Raw genomic sequence first — 22,767 nt, forward strand, 5'->3', positions numbered from 1 at the left:
AAATGCCTAAATTGGTCTGGGAGAAAGATGTAATGACTTGAGGTAATGCTAACATCTATAGAGTGGAAATGACATTCCAGTTCTAATTTTGTGGCAATGGAGAAAACAATCAGACAATGTTCTGACCCAACTGAAACTGAGAAGTGATCCTAGTTCACAGAATCATTATGGTGCAGGAGGAGGCCATTCGGCCTATCATGTCTGCACCAGCTCTCTGAGCATTTTAATTTAGTACCAATCTCCTGCCTTTTCCCCGTAACCCTGCACATTGTTTCTATTTAAATAATCATTCAATACCCTCTTGAATGCCTCCACCACACTTCCAGGCAGTGCATTCCAAACCCTAACCACTCGTTGTGTGAACAAGTTTCTTCTCACCTCACATTTGCTTCTTTTGCAAAACACTTTAAAACTTTGCAATCCGTTTGAGCAGGAACGGTTTCTTCCTATCTACTCTGTCCAGCCCCTCATTATTTTGAAAAACTCCTATCAAGTCTCCTCTTAGCCTTCTCCTCTAAGGAAAACAGTCCCAACTTCTCCAATCTTTCCTCATAACTGAAGTGTCTCATCCCTGGAACCATTTTCATAAACCTCTTTTGCATTCTCTCCAATGTGTTCACATTCTTCCTATTGTGTGACGCACAGGAACTGTACACAATACTCCATTGAACTTCATCTGCCACCTATCTGCCCACTCCACCAATGTGTCAATGTCCTTCTGAAGTTCTACACTGTCCTCCTCACATTTTACAGTTCTCCCAAGTTTGTGTCCTCCACAAACTTTGAAATTTCCCCCTGCACATGAAGATTTAGATCATTTATATGTATCAGGAAAAGCAAGGGTGCCAATACTGACCCTGGGGAACACCACTACGAACCTTCTTCCAGCCTGAAACATACACATTAACCATTACCCTGCTTCCTATCCCTCAGCCAATTTTGCATCCACACTGCTACTGCCCCTTTTATTCCATAACCTATAACTTTCCTCACAAGCCTTTTGTGTAGTATTCGAATGCCTTTTGGAAGTCCATATACACATCAACTGCCTTACCCTCATCAACCACCTCTGTTACTTCTTCAATAAACTCCAGCAAGTTAGTTTCCTTTAAAAAATCCATGCTGACTCTTCCGAATCAATTCAAATTTTTCCATGTGACTATTAATTCTATCCCAAATAATTGTTTTTAGAAGTTTTCCCACCACCGAAGTTAAACTGAATGGTGGCAATTTGCAGGGCAGATCTTTACAACCTCTTTTGAACAAGGTTGTAATGTTTGGAATTTTCCAGTACTCCAGCACCTCCCCCGAATCCAGGGAACATTGAAAGATTGCTGCCAATGGCTCTGCAATTTCCACTCTCACTTCATTCAATATTCCGGTGCCTTATCAACTTTAAATACTGACAGCTTATCCAATACCTCCTCCTTATCAATTTTAAACCCTTCTAGTGACTGAGTTTCCTCCTCTGTCACCATGTCCTCGTAGGTAAAGACAGATGTAAAATGTTCATTTAACACCTCGGTCATGCCTCTTGTCTCTCTGTGTAAATCCCCTTTTTGGTACTAATCAACCCTAATCCTCCTTTTACAACCCTTTTACTATTGATGTGCTTATAGAATACTTTAGGATTTCCTTTTATGTTAACTGCCAGTCTTTTTTCCAATCCCTCTTTGCTTCCCATATTTGCTTTTTCACATCCTTTCTGAACCTTCTGTATTCAGCTTGGGTCTTAATTGTATTTGCTACAATTCTCATACAATTAAAATTCTAGGTGTGCCCGAAGAAACCTTTTGCCAGAATACCAATTTAAATACAGCAGATCTACAACAAGAACTTGCAGCTTTCCATAAACAAATACTAACACTTACATTAGTGCAGTACATGAGAAAAAAACACATTTGAAGAGATTTGAATGACACTTAGTAAGGGTCAAAAATAAAGCTGTCAACTGGAAATCCTGTGGGCTTAGTTGGGCACAATTTCCAAACATCTTGCTTTAAACTGGACATCAACGGGCAGTCCCTAAATCCAAATGCAAAAGGCTGAATAAAGATTGTAAACGCTGCAACATGCACTGGATAGAACTATATTTTAAACTAAGGTGAAGCATACATTAGGGGTACCCCAGTACAAGTAGAATGTGTGTGACTGGTCTAACTAACTTGCAATTAAACAAATGTTTTTAATTCAATCTTATAAACTTCTATTAATGGATTTCTTGTAAGGAAATCAAGAAGGTATCAATTATTGGGAAAAGCTGATCTAATAGCCACTCTATCAACAACTGACCCATCAATCAAAATGTCCTCCATTTTTAGATGCAATATTTGGCCTTCCCAATACAGACAGGGAGTCATCTTGTATCACAGTGGTATTCTCACGTCTGCCTAATTCCTGCGAGCCATGTTCTGCAGACCCAATAAAGGTGTACCAGCATAATTTTTGTCTTCTCTGCTTGTATCTTTGTAACTGGGGTTAAAGAGAATGGGGCTGGGGTGGAGAGATGCTTGATATTATCGTGGCCCAGGAAAAAGACTGCCTGTGCCTCAGCTTGACAGTCTCTGACCTTGAGCAGAAACCTCGGAGCTGATGGTTTGCCAAGGAGCCAAACACGCCCAATTCCTCAACACATTTTGCAGTTCAAGTATAGGGTATCCTAGACTTGCTTAATAAAGGCATAGAGTACATGAGCAAGGAGGTAATGTTGAACTTGTAAAGGACACTAGATTACCTTCAGCTGGAGTACTGTGTACAGTTCTGGGCGCCACACTTTAGGAAGGATGTGAACACATTGGAAAGATTGCAGAAGAGGTTTACAAAAATAGTTCCAGGGATGAAAAACTTCAGTTATGAAGATAGATTGGAGAAGTTGGGACTGTTCAACCTTGGAGAGGAGAAGGCTCAGAGGAGATTTGATAGAGCTGTTCAAAATCATGAAGCTGCTGGATAGAGTAGATAACAGAGAAACTGTTCCCACTCATAAAAAGATTGAGAACAATAGGGCACAGATTTAAAGTGATTTGTGAAAGAAGCAAATGTGATGGGAAAAAAAACTTTTTCACACAGTGAGTGATTCAGGTCTAGAATGCACTGCCTGAAAGTGTGGTGGAGGCAGGTTCAATCGAGGCATTCAAGAGAGTATTAGATGATTATTTAAATAGCAACAATGTGCAAGGTTACGGGGAAAAGGCAGGAGAATGGCATAATGCTCAGAGGGCCAGTGCAGACACAATGGGCTGAATGGCCTCCTGCACTGTAACAATTCTGTGATCCAATATATCCTGCTAAATGCTGAGTCAAGAGAGCAATTTCATAACCCAGATTCTAGCATACTAACAGGTAATGAGGAAGAGTTTCAATTGAGCATCTTGCGTGGATAACTTTGCCCCTTGAAATTAAGCCCAAGATTCAGGATGCATTCCTATATGGGAATATGAATGTATAGAACCCTTTTATGGCTCTGTGGAACTGCAGCCATCTTGAGAAGTCAGCCAACAACAGCAACAACTTATACTTATATAGTGCCTTTAACGTAATAAAATGTCCCAAGATACTTCACGGGCATTATAAAACAAAGCACGACACCAAGCCACATAAGGAGATATTAGGCGAAATGACAAAAACTTGGTCAAAGAGTTAGGTTTTAAGACGTTTATTAAAGGATGAAAGTGAGATAGAGAAGTGTAGAGGCATGGGGAGGGAATTTCAGAGCTTGGGGCCAATGCAACTGACAGCGCAGCAACCAATGGTGCTGCAATTATGATTGGGAATGAATAAGAGGCCAGAAATAGAGGAGCACAGATGTCTCAGAGGGGTGGAGGAGATTACAGAGATAGGGAGAGGTGAGGCCACAGGGGCAGTTGAAGGATGAGAATTTTAAAATCAAGATGCTTAAGGATCAAAATCAACTCCAATTGGGAAATGTATAGAACATACTTTCAAACTCATGGACATGTTTTGGCCTCATGATTGGAACTGTAAATTTCAAAAAGATAAGCTGTAGTCAGCAGTGCAAGGCTGGGCAGCAAGGGGTTAATTCGGACATTTAGTGAAAACACGGTGACTCATCGAAAGGGGTTGGACATTGACTAACGCGATCAAGAAGTCTGATTACCCAATACAATGGCACAAAGGACATATCATCAATACATTACACTCAAGGAATTATTCAACTACCACAGACAATAGTAATGGAAGAATAGGGTCATTCAAACCATCATTAACTTTGGAGCCACGTGCTGTTACTGTGCCACCTCAAACAGCAAGAGAGAATTACTCACGCAATCAGAACTGATAATATTCATCTGGATACATCTTCCATGGAAAACCCTGTATTGTTTCAACCAGCAGGAGCTGATGACATTTGTCTGGACTTTGCGTGGAATCAACTAAATGGACATTGGAACAACAGGAAATATACTTTGACATGTTTGAGTTAAATTATTATAAGAGCAGAGCAGATCTGTGCATCTGGGCTGCAGTTGGAAGAAGGGTCAAGTTTGGTCACCTTGACTCAGGTCTACAGAGAACACTGGACAGATCAGCCATATTGGGGATTGTAAGTTTCAGCCAAATCATAGTGATACTGGTCTAAGGGTTTTGTGGCGGTGTGGGGTGAAAAGTCTAGTGTTTTTTTTGCCAGTGCCTTGTAACTTGTTTCAGCCATATCTTGATGATATTGGTCTGGGGTTGTGTGTTAATTAAGATTTCAAGACAGGATGTGGTGTATTGCCTGTGTTTTTGTAAGTTTTATCCGAGTCGTGGTGACTTTGTGCCAGATACTGGGAATAGGTTGTTTTAAATTTTGGATTTTGTCACTGTGGGGTTGTGGGTGATTCAATAAAGCAATTGTGAATTATCAGAAGAAACTTGTTTCGCTGGTCATTCTGTTCAAGTCTTACACTTGTAAATCATGTCACGAACATGAGTGTGGGGAGGGTCCCTGAGAGAAAAGGGGAACCCCTACAATGATGCTCGAATGGGAGCCAATGTAGGTCAGCGAGCACAGGGGTGATAAGGGAACGGGACTTGTTGCCATTTAAGACATGGGTAACAGTGTTTTGAATGACCTCAAGTTTACAGAAGGTAGAACATGGGAGATCAGCCAATAGTGTTGGGAATAGTCGAGTCGAGAAATAAGAAGGGCATAGATGAGGGTTTCAGCAGCAGATGAGCTGGGGCAGGAGTGAAGTCAAGGGATGTTACAGGCATGGAAATAAGAGGTTAAGATGCTACGGTTTAAAACAACTTTCTATGGTGTTAAATACATTTAAGAGTACTTTAGAAGGTGGTGCATGGACACTGAGCAGGGTGGCATGAGGAAAGAGGGTGAAGGAGGAAATAAAGCGCTGCTGAAAAGGAAGGTCCTAACAAGATTTTTGATACCAGAGCGGCAAGTGGAGTTGCTGAGAAAAGGAAGTTGAAAGGACAAGACAGGATGGTTCAAAAAGGTAATGGTGAAGCAGGGAACAAGCAGCAAGCCAGTGTTGGAGGGTCAGAGAATGTGTGAAAGGGGCATAAGCCAGAACACATGACAGAACGATGATGAGATGAGGCTTTTCAGGAATTTGTAAGCAAGGATAGAAACCTTCAAGTCAATTTTTTGGGATGTGAAAGCATGGGGGAGGACACAAGCCACGGTATACTGAGTTGACTTCTAGTTTCTGCATGGCATTTGGGAAGTTCAACCACCTGATGATTACAAATGTAGCACAAAAGCAAAATACTGCAGAGCTGGAAATCTGAAATAAAAACAAAAATGCTGGACAAACTCAGCATGTCAGGGAGCAACTGTGGAGAGAAAAAAAAACGTGGCTTCCGATTTCAGGGCCGGAACGTTGTGGGTGTAGGTAAGGGATGCTGTAATGTGTAAGAAAACAATCTTGGTGACAGATTCAACATGAGGGAGAATGTTGAGCTCAGAATCAGCTATCATGCATCCCTGTCTAAGCCCGAGATTGCAGCTAGCAAAGGGGAAATAAGGGCAGAGGCTTGCAGGCGTTTGTGTGAACCAAAGATTTGAAATTGTCCATATTAATGTGGAGATAGCTCTGATTTATGAATCTTAATATCAAGTAGGCAGTTATAGGTGATAGCAAAATGCATTCCCCATGTCTCTAATCTCCTGCAGCCCGACAACCCTCCCAAATATCTACACGCCTCAAATTCTGGCCTTGTGGACATCCATGATTTTCAACTGCTCCATTATTGGTGGTTGCCAAGGTCCTAAATTCTGGAATTCACTCTAAAAACCTTATCACCTCTCCATGTCTCTTTCTTCCTTTAAGCTGTTAAAGCAAGGTTCACTGCCCTAATATCTCCTCACATGGCTCAGTGTCAAGTTTTGTTTGATAATCCTCCTGTGAAAAGACTGATTACGTTTCACTTAAATAAAAGTTGTTGCGTAGGTGGAAGAGGTGACGAGTTAGAATTTGATATATTCAGTATTTAAAAGCTGCCATATAATATCGGCAAGGTGTAGCATGGAATGACAAAGAGGAAGGGCCTGATGGGCACCAAAGGCAAATGTGTAACATGGGAGAAGAAATCATTCGAGGCAAAGTGTGTCTATCCTGAAATAGACAAAGAAGGAACCAAGAGAGAAGAACTGCCCTGGAGGTGGAATACTGTGGATAAGCATTTGGGGTACAATCATGAATCACTGTTGATGCCACATCTGATGGCATTGCTGACTTTGATTAGTATAATTGCAGGTTGCGACAGGACAGGAAGAGTGCTTTTAGCATTTCAGGATTTCAGCCTACTGCAGTACAGCATACCAGTGTCTCCTGGAGAATCAAAATACCAGGAGAGGTAAAAAAAAGTGTTCATTCCAAATGATAGTGAACTCTTCTGGCACTCTTGATGTTTGCAGGCTGCCTAAATCATTCAGCAACACTTCTGTAATAACAGGATGCTGCAGCTGGTTCAATCTGATTCCCTTCTGCTTCGCTTGTGCCAGAATCACAGACTAATATCCATATTCTGCCCCCATTTATACAGGTAGTGCTAGCTAAACCAGGCTTGACTTGCAGAGATGGTAGGCCTGATAATGAAAATTTTTAAATCAAAATAATCTTGAAGATTTCCAGTGATGGGGCTGTGACCATCTCCTTTGGCAGCTTGTTCCACTGTGGGATTGTCCATACACTACCAGGATGTGACACTAGTGTATTTCCCATACTGATTTGTGCAGAATTGTCTTTGGATCGCTTCAATCTTACTTATATCTTTCGCGTTATAAGGATCCCAACATAACCTGCAAACTCCAGGGCTGGGTGAACACATGTTTGGTAGCTATAACTCTGATATTTTTGGTGCAATATCGAAGATTCCACCTCAGAAATCTAAGAACCCTGTTTGCCTTAGATTTCTGACTGTGGAATCCCTATTGTACATTGTTTTTAAGATGATCCCCCCGGTATGATTGTGTAGATGAACCCCCAGGTATGGTTGCATATCTACCTGTTGGAGAATTTGATTACAGAGCTTAAAACTTGATTACAGAGCTTAAAACTGTCTGTCGGTGGGTCCTTTCTGTTGATAATGCACATGACATTGCATTCCCTGTGGAATTCTTAAGTGTTTTGTGTGAAGTAATGAGTAACCTCATTTCAAGTTCTGTCGAAGGGTCATGAGGACTCGAAACGTCAACTCTTTTCTTCTCCGCCGATGCTGCCAGACCTGCTGAGTTTTTCCAGGTAATTCTGTTTTTGTTTTGGATTTCCAGCATCCGCAGTTTTTTTGTTTTTATATAATGAGTAACCTTCTCTGATAACACCTAGGACATGCATCCATTGTGAAATCTTTCCTCACACCCACAGCACCATACCAGCTAACGAGGGGAATTATTTAAAAATTCATCAATGGTGTGAAAGGAGATCAGTCGTTGATTAAACTTCCTGCCCAATTTTCTTTTCCATTGAGCTACTCTACAGTAAACTAGATTCAACAGCTATTTCCAGACTGCTGGATGGTGAAAATTTTCCTGGTTTCAGTGGTCTAAATGTTGGATTAAATAATGCACTGGCTTCTTTTGGCTGTTCAGCATAATTCAGACTAAACTAGCTTAGCTTGCAATCTACCATTTGCAGAAGAACTACCTCTTCCAGCAGAGTGGCTTCACCAGAAATCAGGCCTTATTCAATTCCACATGACCAGTGTAAGAAAAGTTTCCAGAAATAGGACAAGAGGATGCGGGCAACTTTGTTGGGATCAGTCATCAAATCTGATCTGCAGAGGAGGTTTTCAGGTCAGGTTTTTGTGAAGAATTTTGATTGGCTAGACCTGATGTAAGGCAGCTGGAAGGTTTGCAGTCCACATTAGATTTAAATACTCCAAATCACCTGATAACACGACCTACATTTAACCCATTTGTTATGAACAGGTATCACAAGTGAAGAACATCCAAATCAAAATGTTTTCAACTTTTCCTCACAGGTAGAATCCAGCCATATCATACTTTGGATTCCTTGAATTACATAATATAGCATATCCAGAATGAAGGGCAGAGCTGGCTATAATATTTTACCCTGGATAATGGAAAACTATCCATTCCAAGTAAACATTGTGACAAGTGCTTTACCAAACATTACACATGTAATGTTTCAGTGCTGAGATATTGCTCAGATCCCACCCAACAATCCTAGTCGCAGCACAAGATCTCAGATTTCTGTTACTGCCTCAAAATGACCTCAAAGCTGGAAAGCAATGCCTCCAGATATTTGGTTATCAGAAGAACACTACTGCAAATTGAAGTAGAAAACAGACATTTAACTCACGTGGAGCGCTCCATGTATTTTAATTATGGCAAATTCACACACAGCAGCACAAGACAGAATGAATATCTCATGAACGCAGATGGTGAAGAACCTCAGTTATGATTGTGTTCCCCACAACCCATTTGAGCACGGACCCTTCCTTTAGGATCTTGAGTATAATTTTGCCCTTCCGGTTATTAGGAAATCACCATCTTTCTGGTTTAACATAAGATTTTCTAATAGGATCTGGAAATTTTGCATTTTAACAATCACTGATAAGGAAATGTTGCTTTAAAATTCTCCAGAAACAGAACGTATTGGCATATCTGACGAGAGAACCTCTATTAAAACCAGCTTTTGGGAAAGGAAATGAGAGCATGACTTCCTGGAAACTACAATTTCCAGGGTATCACTGTTGGATAAATGTTCCATTATAATGTTACCTAGCAAGAACAATGCATCACAGCATTTGTGTCAAAGATCACCCTCAGTTGCTGCCTGTTTGATGATCCACACAGTTAACACCAAATGCACAGAAACAAGCAGCTGTGATTATTGGGGTGAGAGGGTGAAGAGGAGGAAAAACAGTGCAGGAAATTTTCCTAAATATCTAAATGAAATGTAATTGTGGAAAAATCATTTTGACAAGTGTCTGGGGTTAGCTCTATCAAATTGTAGTCTCCAAGAAGTCATGCTCTTATTTTCTTCTCCAAAAGTCGATCTTTATGGAGACTCTCTTTCTCAGATGTGCCAATACGTTTTGTTTCTAGCAGCGAGAAGAGAATTTTAAAGCAACATTTCCTTATTTGTGATTGTTAAAATGAGGAAGTTCCAGATCATGTCAGACAATCCTACATTAAAGCAGAAAGATGGTGATTTCCTAATAACCATAGGGGCAGAGTTATACTGAAGGTCCTAAACTCATACATATTGCAACTTAATATATTCACCACCTAATATAACTCAAAGCCAATCCCTGTGTATTACTGTCTCCTAAAATACTCAAGTTATGTTTTCCTATGTACGTCTTTACTGATTCATGAATCTCATGGCTAAATTAAAATCACAAACACATCTTATGCTGAGAACTGAAGCAAATAAAAGAATGCTACTACATACCTGAACTCTGAACTTCCACATTGTGCCAACGGGAGTGCCAGGTATGGGACCATAATGGTTAGAAGGAACTATTGTGCATTCCTTTGTGCGACCAACACAGGCCATACCCTGTGTACACAAGGTAGATATATGAAAGGTACATCAATAATCCAATTGATATTTTCAAACAGCGCTCTAATGAATGTACATGCACACAATTGAAACAGACAAAAGGCAGCACTCACCTTGCCCCAGTCTCTCTGACTTGCAGTGCTGGCAGATGGCATCTTGGCCTTCTTCTTACTTTCTTTCAGCTTTTCCCCTGCTCGCACAACTTCACTTGTATCATTTTTACAGGAGGGGCAATACCTGCAAATATGCAATTTTTAAATACAGAATTATGACCTACACAGGATTTATTGAAATGACCCAAGTTCACAAATCCAAATTTCAACATCGTGTGTTAATCGTTTCTCAATATGTATATATGCAGCATCTGGCAGTAAAGCATTTCAAAAAAAGGAAAGGGGGGTGGGGTGTAAGAATTCACTGTTTCTTTTTTTAACCTGGGCTCTTCTTGTGAAATTGCAAGCGGCTGCAATTACTCTCAGAAGCTGTGCCTATTTAGATCACATTCCCACATGGCCTTAGCACGATAGACCCAGCATAAACACTGCTCCATCCCAACTCCAGGCTAATATCCCAAATCACTTGCTGCTTCCTAATAGGCTTGTTAGGTGGTAGGTTCTTAGGTCTGTTTCCAAAAGTTAATCATGAACCTATGATTGAAAATCAACTATGAAATATGACACAAAATAGCAACAGTGCAACTAAATAAATAGAAAGACAGCACTAATTGCCATGAATAACTCAACAGTGCACAATGCATGACCAGCATCTAAAGTCAGACACAATGGCGTTATATATGCACAAAATATCTCCACAAATAATTCACAGGGCATAGTGCTTTTAAGTTCAATCATAGATTTCAATCATTTTAAACTTACTTCTCTCAACTGCTTTAGTTTTCTTAAGGCCACATATAGCTCAATAACCAAGGGGACACACTTGTGGGTGAGCCATTCTTGGAACTGGCTGCTAGTTGATACGTTAAGGGTGGGGGAGATTGACTTTTCCTAAGAATTTTCTTAACCAGCTAGCTTGGAGGGGCTAGCTCAGATTGGGACTTCAACACAAGTAACAAGCACATGTGGTTAGCTTTCCATAGTGCAACAGATGACTGCCCTGGATCACAGGGTTTCCATTACAATAAACTCTGCTGTACTCTGGATAAGCTCAGACTCGAGCAATTTCATGATTAACTTTTGGAAGCAGACCCAAGAATCCACTAGCAACCCTATTAAGGAGCAACTGAAGGCTGCCCATCATCTTTCCTTTAAGAGGTTAGATAAAACAGGCATTTCTCTTTGTACATACAGCCTAAGGATTACCGTTCAAAACTAACTGTTTTCTCATGTCAATGCTCACAAGTGATTTGGGATATTTGTCTGGAGTTGGGATGGAGAAGTGTTTATGCTGGGTCTGTCCTGCTAAGGCCATTTGGGGACGGGGCCTAAATAGGAACAGCTTCTGAGAGTAAGTGCAGCCACTTGCAATTACACAAGAACAGTCCAGGTTAGAAAAAGCAACAGTGAATTCATTTTATTTCCCCCTTTCCTTTCTTTTGAAGTGCTTTACTACCAAATGCTGCAGATATACATATCGAAAAACAATTAACAGAAGACGCTGGAAATACACAACAAGATAGTCAGTGTCAGAGCAACGACAGGTTAATGTTACAGGCATAATGTTTTGTCAGACTGAAAACAAAGATAAACAAACATTTTAGAAGAGTCAGGACGGAGAACAACAGATTCATAGAGGAATGCTAGCTGAGGCAAAGGAAAAGCCTCAACAGAACTAAAGAATTCATAAATAGCTCTGGGTAATAAAAAAAATATTCAAGGGTGGGGGGGGGGGTGGGTCACACACAAGGACAAGGGCAAGAAAATGGAGATTAGAAAAATTAAAAAATCCTGCAATTACAGGAGGTTGGAAATGAAAAAACAGGAAAGCCTGTAAAAACAAGGGCAAGAATAAGTTCAGCCAGGAGGAGCTGGTTGGTGGAAGTTGGGGAGTAGCTGAGTGCCAGAAATCACCTTGGCAAGAGGAGCTGTACATTCATGGTTAACAGAAGAGGATTGGGGGCTCAGAAATTTGTAATTGTTCAATTGGCAGGTGGCATCACAAGAATCACAGATGTAGATAAAGAAGCAGGAGGTGAGGTAAATAATATACAAGTTCACTGGCTCTCCATCCTCCTCCAATGCAATAATTTTAAAATCCTTGTTCATTAATTTATGCATAGCCCTACCTTTGTGAAGTCCTCTGGTTCCACATGGAAGTTCCTGCACTATCCTCTTCCAACATTAATTTAGTGTACCTCCCTCTTTCGACTCCATCAGTGGTTCAGCTTTCAGTCTTTATCTCCCTGCATTCTAGAACTCTTTTTAAAAAACTCTATCTCTACATTCCTGTATCTCACTCCACCTTGTAAGTCACTTTAAAATCTCTCGAGGCATATCCAATTAGAGTTCACAGGCATTAAAGTTATAGTTGTAACAATAATTCACTTGCAGTTCTTTCATTAAAAAAAAAGCCGGAAAGCTGTTCTTGTTGAGACCCCTATATCTTATGAGTGGCTGAAACAACTTTTACAAATCAGTATATAGTGGTTTCAGTTAAATCCAGAGTAAGGCTGAATTGTTACCACTGATAATAAGTCATTAAGATTCTCCTGTTCCACCCCCTTATCACTCCCAAATATATCAAAATAAATTTACCAGTCCTCATCATCTGGTATCTTGCTGAGGGGTGGGTTCAAGCAGTATATGTGATATGCCATATTACACTCATCACACAACAGCTGCATATCTGGATCCTGCTTCCCACCACATAATCGACAGGCGCAAAATCTGCATTCTTTCTCGGGATCTGCCTTGCAGTATTTACATTCAGGGCCACTCTTCCCTGGAGAGGGGGAGGGGAAGAGAGGAAATGGGAACAAAGCAATTTCTTGTATCAAGCACAGTCCACAGGGTAACTGAACAGTTTGTATAATTCCCTGCATATGAATAGCCTCATACTTTTAAACTGTCCATCAGCTAGTGTTATTGGATCAGCTCCAGGTCCTTCAATCTTGTAGATTTCATCCAAAAATGGCACCTTGCAGTCACCTATCATATCTAGTGGGCCACTGTAAAAGAAAAAAAGCCATAAGTTTACTTATGCAGTACTGTGCCATTAGACAGACATTCAAAATTCACACAGGGCTTCTAAAGAAACCCTTTGACATCACCTAAAATGGAACATATTTCAAACACACACACAATGAATCTCTTTTGCAATTTTCTCTGTTGCAACCATTCCGTCACAGTCTGATGATAAAGCTAAAGATGGAAGTTAAAAAATGTTAATTTGCAAAACTATTTGTAAATAAAATTCACCACGCACACACACACTGTTTGCATATAAACATTTGAATGTGAAATTCAGCGATTTTAGAATGGCTGCCTCCCTGACACTGCAATTAATGACATTGCACCAATGCAAACAGCGTTCAAGCAGAAAGAATAAACTCATACTGCCAAGGAAAGGTGGCCCTTAATGAAAGTTGCTCTTTATAGATGTACACAATGTAACCCAGAGGCCAGAGAAATTCTGAATTTACCAGAGTGCAATCCTACAGGATATATTGCAAGTATACAGCTGTATAAATTCTGTAAATCCCTCAAACCAGATTCTGGTTAAATCTTGGATTTAAAAAAAATAGTTGAATTAGGGTTTATCCAGCTGACTAGATTCAAAATGCTGTCCAATGAGTAATAATTAACAATACAAATTTTCATTGCAGATTAAATGTAGTGTTTCTGTGCAGCTCCACTGTTGATAACCGTTTAAGATCACAATGAAAGCGCATCTTTCAAAACTCATTACTGCCTCTACTTGACAGTGTGCGCCTTTCCCCTTCTTGCTTCGTTGCAGCTCCCTTTCTTCCTGCTCTCAGAGGTGCTCCCCTCTCAGCTCCTGTACTGTCAAAGGCCTCAAAGCCAATCAAATACACAAATCCCTCCTAATTATAATCCTTAAGGTTCACCATTAATTACAATACAAATAAAATATTTCACAGTTTAAATTTTTATATCATTTATTTGCATTAAAATTCACAATTGGATTTTTAATCCTGATCAATATCTTTAAAATGACAATTCTAGCGCAATTTCAATGATCTTTTTACAAGTTGGGATCATGCTGATGTTAAGTTTCCACATACTCGCGGTAAATATACTAGTGACTGGCAATTGGTGCAGCTTTCACAAAGTTGGAGATCAACCATCAGTGGATAGTATTTACTATAATGGAACAGTGAAAACACTCACTCTATATGCTTGGATGCATCAATACATTATATGGCAATGACAAATAGCTATCATTATATGGAGTTCAGGCCTACATTGACAACGGAAACATCTGGAAGCTAATTCCAAGCAAGTTATACTGTTATAAACATCAAGTAACCCAGGATCATTGGCTTCTCCACTCTGTCAATAGTTCAGCTCTTGATACAACCCTGCTCACTAAAAAATCTCCTGATACTTGATCAGATGTTTTGATTAATCTTACATTAAAATTATATTTGTGGAAAGGTTTCAGAATGAGTCTCTGAAGGATAGCACTATTCTCCAGAGCAATCACTATAACATTATGTTAATCTTTTCTGCTAGGTTACAAAACATTCTGAGGTGGATGTAGTCCATGCAACAGGATCACAAATATTAATAATGGTGACTGATACAGATCAGACAGTGAGTGGCCATTAACTGAAAAGTACAAAAACAAAACATTTACCTTTATCAACATAGTACTCTTATTTTTCTGGGAAAATATGGGAAATGGTAGTGTGCTCTTAATTGAAAATCACAGTCATGCAGCACTGCTCCAAATGTAATAATATGCAGATTAGTATGCTTTCCCAGTAACTGGTTGCAGGTTAACATGCCAGTAATTTTATGATTAAATTAAAGATATTACTTATCAACTGAATGCAACTTGCTGACTGACAGCTGCCACTTTATGAGCTCTAAAACCTCACCAAACTATTTCTTGGCGTTATGCATCCATACCCAAAGCCATTTTTGTGTCCTCTCTCTCTCCAGCTCTCACCATCAAAAATGATTTAAAAATATATATATTTTATGGGATGCACATGTCACTGACAAGGCCAGCATGTGTTGCCCATCCCTAATTGTCTGTGAGAAGGGCATGATTCAAACTTATGAACAGGGAAAAATTGTGGACTGTGTTACTTAGCAAGTGTTTTAAATGCAAGCTTAGTCTTGGTGATAAACAGGCTCCACCCCCAACCACCCACTCTCATTTAAACCAAGGCATCATTTAACAAGAATGCATAGGTCACAAAGAAAACAGCACAGGCTTTTACTACAATGTCTGAAACAACCTTGGATATGAAAGGCTGGAGCGTTGCCAATGTAACCCCCTCTTTCTAAAAGGAGAATAAAGGATAATCCAAGGAACTGCAGACCAGTCAACTTAATATTAGTGATGGACAAGCTCCTACAGGGCATAAGCAGGATGAAATTATTGGCCAGATAAAAAGGCATGGTTTTGGTAGAGTTTTTTTTCATTCAATCACGGGATGTGGGCTTCGCTGGCTGGGCCAGCATTTATTGCCTATCCTGAGTTGACCTTGGGAAGGTGGTGAGCTGCCTTCTTGAACTGCTGCAGTCCATGTGGTATAGGTACACCCACAGTACTGTTAGGAAAGGAGATCCAGGATTTTGACCCAGCGACAGTGAAGGAACAGTGATCAATTTCCAAGTCAGGATGGTGAGTGACTTGGAGCGGAACTTCCAGGTGGTGAAGTTCCCATCTATCTGCTGCCCTTGTCCTTCTAGATGATAGTGGTCATGGGTTTGGAAGGTGCTGTCGAAGGAGCCTTGGTGAATTCCTGCAGTGCATCTTGTAGATGGTACACACTGCTGCTACTGTGCGTCGGTGGTGAAGGGAATGATTGTTTGTGGTGCCAATCAAGTGGTCTGCTTTGTCCTGGACGGTGTCAAATTTCGAGTGTTGTGGGAGCTGCACTCATCCAGTCACACTCCTGACTTGTGCCTTGTAGATGGTGGACAGGTTTTGGGGAGTTAGGAGGTGAGTTACTCGTCGCACGATTCCTAGCCTCTGGCCTGCTCTTGTAGCCACAGTACTTATATGGCTAGTCCAGTTCAGTTTCTGGTCAATGGTAAACCCCAGGATGGTTGATAGTGGGGGATTCAGTGATGGTGATGGCATTGAACATCAAGGGGCGATGATTGAATTCTCTCTTGTTGGAGATGGTCATTGCCTGACACTTGTTACTTGCCACTTGTCAGCCCAAGCCTGGATATTGTCCAGGTCTTGCTGCATTTGGACACAGATTGTTTCAGTATCTGAGGAGTCGCAAATGGTGCTGAACATTGTGCAATCATCAGCGAACATCCCCATTTCTGATCTTATGATGGAAGTTAGATTATTGATGAAGCAGCTGAAGACACTACCCTGAGGAACTCCTGCAGTGATGTCCTGCAGCTGAGATGACTGACCTCCAACAACCACAACCATCTTCCTTTGTGCTAGGTACGACTCCAACCAGCAGAGAGTTTTCCCCCTGATTCCCACTGACTCCAGTTTTGCTAGGGCTCCTTAATGCCATACTCGGTCAAATGCAGCCTTGATGTTAAGGGCAGTCACTCTCACCTCACCTCGGGAGTTCAGCTCTTTTATCCATGTTTGAACTAAGGCTGTAATGAGGTCAGGAGTTGACTGGCCCTGGCAGAACCCAAACTGGGCATCAGTGAGCAGGTTATTGCTAAGCAAGTGCCACTTTAATGATGATCGAGAGTAGACTGATGCGGCGGTAATTGGCTGGGTTGAATTTGTCCTGCTTTGTGTGTTCGGGACATACCTGGGCAATTTTCCACGTGGCTGGGTAGATGTCTGCGTTCTAGCTGTACTGGAACAGCTTGGCTAGGGGTGAGTTCTGGTGCACAAGTACTATTGCCAGAATATTGTCAGGGCCCATAGCATTTGTTTGCGACATAGGAGGCTTATTGATAGACTCATGGCAAATGGTACAGGAGGAGCTCGGTTGCCTGTAATTTCCTACCAAAAAATAGTGTTGGGAACAGAATCTATAATGATTAGTTTTAAAAGGTTAAATATTTGAAAAGAAAAATTAAAACAGTATGGGAAATGAGACTGTTCTTTAAGCTTGTCAGCACGGGCACAATGGGTTAAATGGCAATCTTCTGTGTTGCAAATTGTATGAAATTTGTAAGAAATCCTAATTATAGGCTTTATTTCTCACAATATCTATTGCAACTTTCAATATTTAATTTACTGTGGATTATTCTTTATGTAGTCCCGATTGATTTCAGTCCTGCAATACTTGGTGTCTGGGTTATGACATACTGTAGATCAAGCTTGAAGAACTGTAACAAATATCCTGTGGCTTGCTTGTCACCAACACAAGTTATTCGTAATGTACTTCATGTTTTCTCTTTTTTCTGCAACTTCCTTCTCCCCAACTTTCACACCCTTTCCCTCTCCTCAGCTAAAGACGCATATTTGTATTTTGTTAACACTTGCATGGATGCTCAAAGTTCTTCAAAACTTCATCTAAACCAACAAATCACTCTTCGCACCGATACCTGGGCAGCTGCTATTTGGCAGATACCACTACTAAATCAAGTTTTGCCCAGACATATGCCAAGTCACTGGATGGTATTCAGCTGATCACCTTGCTGATTTTTTTCTCTCTATAGTCCAAGTCATGGCTAAAACTCAGCTAACGTATTCAGGGCCATGGATGTAGATTGGAAGCCTTACAAATCAGGGTGTGCACTAAAGCCATATAGAAAGCTCCACTGCTTTTCATTTGATAATTCCATTCAAACAGACAGGGTACAATCATTAATAAAAACAGAAAATGCTGGAACAATTCAGCAGATCTGGCAGCATACGTGGAGAGAGAAACACAGTTGATGTTTCAACTCTGCACGACTCTTCAGAGCTAAAGTGAAGTAGAAATGTGATGGATGCAATAATTACTTGGAAGCAAGCTGGTCTATGGCACCACAATCTTTGATGGATTGTTCTCAACAAAAAGTACTAGGAGAGTGCCAGCACCCAACATAGAACCATGGAAAAGTTACAGTGCAGAAAGAGGCCAGTCAGCCCATCGTGTCTGCACCAGCCAAAAAGAGAAAAAAGAAACTCACCACTCATTTTAATCCCACTTTCCAGCTCCTGGTCCATAGCCTTGCAGGTTACAGCACTGCAGATGCAGATCCAGGCACCTTTTAAATGAGTTGAGCATTTCAGCCTCAGCCACCAACTTAAGGAGTGAATTCCAGATGCCCACCACCCTCTGGGTGAAAACACTTCTCATGTCCCCTCTAATCCTTTTACCAATCACTTTAAATCTATGCCCCCTGATAACTGACCCCTCAGCTAAGGGAAACAAGTCGTTCCTGTCTATCCCATCTACACTCCTGATAATTTTGTACACCTCAATCAGGTCACCCCTTAGCCTTCTCTGTTCTAAGGAAAACAACCCAATCTCTCCTCATAGCTGCAATGTTCAAGCCCTGCCAACATTCTTGTAAATCTCCTCTGCACTCTCTCCAGAGCAATTAAGTCCTTCCTGTAATGTGGTGACCAAAGCTGTACACAAAATTCTAGCTGTGGCCTAACCAGTGTTTTATACACTTCCATCATTACATCCCTGCCTTCGTATTCAATACCTCACCCAATAAAAGGAGAGCATTCCATATGCTCTCTTTACCACCTTATTCACCTGTCCTCCCACTTTCAAGGACCTGTGGACATGTACTCCAAGGTCTCTCAGTTCCTCAACCCCTCTCAATTACTTCTTGCTTATTGAGTATTCCCTTGCTTTGTTTGTCCTCCCGAAATGCATTACCTCACACTTTTCCAGACTGAATTCTATTTGTCATTTCTCTACCCACTCAACCAGACCATTGAAATCATTCTGGAGTTGACAGCTATCCTTTTCATTATCAACTACACAGCTAATTTTTGTGATATCTGCAAATTTCCCAATCATACCTCCCACATTTAAGTCCAAATCATCAAGACGTACAACAACAGCAAGGGCCCTAACACTGCACCCTGTGGAACACCACTGGAAACCATCTTCCATTCACTAAAACATCCATCGACCATTACCCTTTGTTTCCTGTCACTGAGCCAATTTTGGATCTAACCCGCCATCTTCCCTGTATCTCACTTTCTTGGTCAGTCTGCCATGTAGGACCTTGTCAAATGCCTTACTGAAATCCATGTAGACAACGTCCACTGCACTATCCTCATCAACCCTCCTTGATACCTCCTCATAAAATTCTATTGTTAGTAAGACTGATTTTCCCCTAACAAAGCCATGTTGACCATCCCTGATCAATCCTTGCCTAAGTGACAGTTTATCCTGTCTCAGAATTGTTTCCAAAAATTTGCCTGGCATCAAAGTCAGACTGACCAGCCTATAATTATTTGGCCTATCCCTCGCACCCTTTTTAAATAATGGTACAACGTTCGCAGACCTCCAATCCTCCAGTACCTTGCCTGTATCTAGTGAGGATTGGAAAATGATCCTCAGAGAATCTGCTATTTCCTCCCTGGCTTCCTTCAACAGCCTGGGATGCAATCCTTCTGGCCCTGGTGATTTATCCACCTTCAAGGATGCCAGTTTCTCCAGTACTTCCTCTCTCACAATGCTTATGTATCTAATATTTCATGCTCCTCCTCTTTGACTATAATGTCTGCATCATCCCTCTCCTGAGTGAAGACAGAGACAAAATACTCATTGAGAATCCTGCCCACATCTTCCGCATCAACCCACATGTTACCATGTACATCTCTGACCTACCTTTTCCTTAGTTATTCTCTTGCTCTTAATGTACTGGGAAAACATCTTAGGATTTTCTTTGCTTTTACTTGCCAATATTTTTTCGTATCCTCTCTTTGCTTTCCTGATTTTCTATTTTTACTTCACCCTTGTACTTTGTATACTTCTCTTAGGCTTTCTACAGTATTGAGTCTTTTGTGACTGTCACGAGCTTTCTTTTTCTGCTTTACCTTGGCCTGTATGCTTCTGGGTAACCAGGGGCCCCTGTATTTGGCAGTACCACACTTTTTCTTTGCGGGGACATGCCAACACTGTGCCCGTAGAATCTCACCTTTGAATGCCGCCCACTGATTTGACACAGCTTTTCCTTCTAATAGCTGTATCCAGCACACTCTCGCCAGCTCACCTCTCAGCTTCGTAAAATTTGTCTTCCCCCTATTTAGAACTTGTACTCCTGTTCTATCTTTGTCTTTTTCCATAATGATGCTAAATCTAACTATATTATGGTCACTATCTCCAAAGTGGTCCCCGACTGCTACTTCATCCACTTGCCCAGCTTCATTTCCTATGACCTAATCTAGAATTGCACATCACTTGTTGGGTTTGTTACATGCTGGCTAAAAAAGTTCTCTTGAACGCAGTTCAAGAATTTTGCATTCTCTGCACCCTTCACACTGTTCATATCCCAATTGATATTAGCGTAGTTGAAGTCCCCAACAATTACTGCCCTATTGTTTTTTGCATTCTGAAATCTGTCTACATATTTGCTCTTCTAACTCCCTTCCATTATTTGAAGGTCTTCAAAACCCAGAGTTAAAGCTTCTGCAGATGGAGGCACTTCCTGCACATATGGTTGTCTAGGAGACTGGTAGTAGCCACAACTTCCCACATATTACAAGACACGCATTCCACATGACCGAGCTGTCCTGCCATGGCTTCAATTTACTTCCCTTGCATTAACTTTATTTTAATTTGGTTCCCTTATGCAACTTTATTTTACCTGGCTTTGACTTAACATTATTTCCCTATTGCTTGTGTTTCTTACTTAAATGTAAGTAGTCCCCTTCTTTTAAACAGAAGGCGTTTTTTGAATTCTCAGCTACTTGACGATACTCCCTAACAGCAGTTTCTCACCAACCAATAAGCTTATGTTTCTCCTGTGATGTTAGGTGCCAGGTGCTGTTGACTGCCTGTTCCAGGGTCCTCCTCTCGCTCTCTCCTTTTTGAGCTGACTGCCTGTCCCAGGATTCTCCTTTCACACTCTCCTCTAGCTCCAACACACTTAACTACATGGATTTCCCACTTGTAACCCCATAAATAATACGAACAAGGAGGAATAGGCCACTTGGCCCTTCAAGTCTGCTCTGACATTCAACAAGATCATGGCTGATCTGACTGCACCCTCAACTCCATATTCTTATCTATCCCTTTTAACCTTTCACCCCTTTGATTATCAAGGATCCTACCTTTGCCTTAAAAATATTCAAAGATTCTGCCTCCATTGCCTTTTGAGGAAGAGTTCTAAAGACACTCAACCCTCAGAGAAAGAATTTCTTCCCATCTGTCTTAAATGGGTGACACCTTATTTTTAAAACAGTGACCCCTAGTTCTAAATTTTCCCACAAGAGATAACAAACCCTCCACATCCGTCATGCCAAGACCCCTCAGGATCTTGTATGTTACAGTCAAATCACCTCTTACTCTTCTAACCCCAACAGATGCAAGCCTAGCCTGTCCAACCTTCCCTCATACAACCCTCCCATTCCAAGTATTAATCTAGTAAACCTCTGAACATCCAACACACTTGCATCCTTTCTTAAAAAAAGGAGGCCAATACTGCACATGGTACTCCAGATGTGGTCTCACCAATACCTGTATAACTGAAGCACAACATCCCTACTTTCGTATTCAATTCCCCTCCCAATCAATGATTGTATTCTATTAGCTTTCAGAAGTACTTGCTGTACCTGCAAGATAGTCTTTTGTGATTCATGCACTAGAACACTTAGATCCCCTTGCATCTCAGAGCTCTGCGATCTCTCACCATTTACATAATATGCTTCTTTTTTATTCTTCCTGCCAAAATAGACAAGTTCACATTTTCCTACATTATACTCCATTTGCCAGATCTTTGTCCACTCACTTAACCTATGTCGCTTTATAGCCTCCTTACGTCCTCTTCACAACTTATTTTCCTAGCTATCTTTGTGTCATCAGCAAATTTCGTAACCATTCCTTTGGTCTCTTCATCAAAGTCATTTATATAAATTGTAAAAAGTTGAGGCCCCAGCACTGATCCCTGTGGCACACCACCCTTTACATCCTGCCAACCAGAAAAAGACCCATTTATGCCTAACCTCTGTTTCCTGTTAGCCAGCCAATTTTCTATCCATGCCAAAATGCTACCACCGCACCATAAACTTTTATTTTTCGCAATAACCTTTGATGTGGCACCTTATCAAATGCCTTCTGGAAGTCTAAGTAAAGTACTTTCACCGGTTCCCCTTTATCCACAGCTACTCCTTCAAAGAACTCCAATAAATTGGTTAACCATGATTTCCCTTTCACAAAATCATTTCGACTCTGCCTGATTACCATGAACTTTTCCAAGTGCCCTACTATAATGTCTTTAATAATGGCTTCTAATATTTTTCGCTATGACAGATGTTAAGCTATCTGGCCTAAAGCTTCCTGCTTACTGTCTCCCTTTGTGAATAAATGAGTTATTTTCTAACTATTTCCCAATCTAATGGAATCTTCCCCGAATCTAGCGAATTCTGGAAAATTAAAATCAATGTGTCAACTATCTCACTAGGCACTTCTTTTAAAATCCTAAAATGAAATCCATCTTGGGGACTGAGCAAATTGTTGGAACTGCGGGTTAACAAGTACCACTTCCCTGGTGATTGTCATTTTCTTGAGTTC

General features: G+C 40.9%; 1 protein-coding gene across 3 annotated transcripts in view; it reads right to left on the minus strand.

The window, feature by feature from the left end:
- The window catches only part of LOC121277035 (E3 ubiquitin-protein ligase UHRF1-like), a 158,194-nt gene that overhangs the window by 23,312 nt on the left and 112,115 nt on the right, over nt 1-22,767 (minus strand). For all 3 annotated transcript variants that reach the window (XM_041185948.1, XM_041185949.1, XM_041185947.1), the window contains 4 exons: nt 13,007-13,116; nt 12,704-12,890; nt 10,106-10,229; nt 9,882-9,989 (listed from right to left, as the gene is read on the minus strand). In XM_041185948.1, the coding sequence (XP_041041882.1) occupies nt 9,882-9,989; nt 10,106-10,229; nt 12,704-12,890; nt 13,007-13,116 (529 nt within the window). The remainder of the gene's footprint in view (nt 1-9,881; nt 9,990-10,105; nt 10,230-12,703; nt 12,891-13,006; nt 13,117-22,767) is intronic.

Source organism: Carcharodon carcharias, chromosome 4 (assembly GCF_017639515.1).
Source record: "Carcharodon carcharias isolate sCarCar2 chromosome 4, sCarCar2.pri, whole genome shotgun sequence".
In the NCBI taxonomy this organism is placed as follows: Eukaryota; Metazoa; Chordata; class Chondrichthyes; order Lamniformes; family Lamnidae; genus Carcharodon; species Carcharodon carcharias.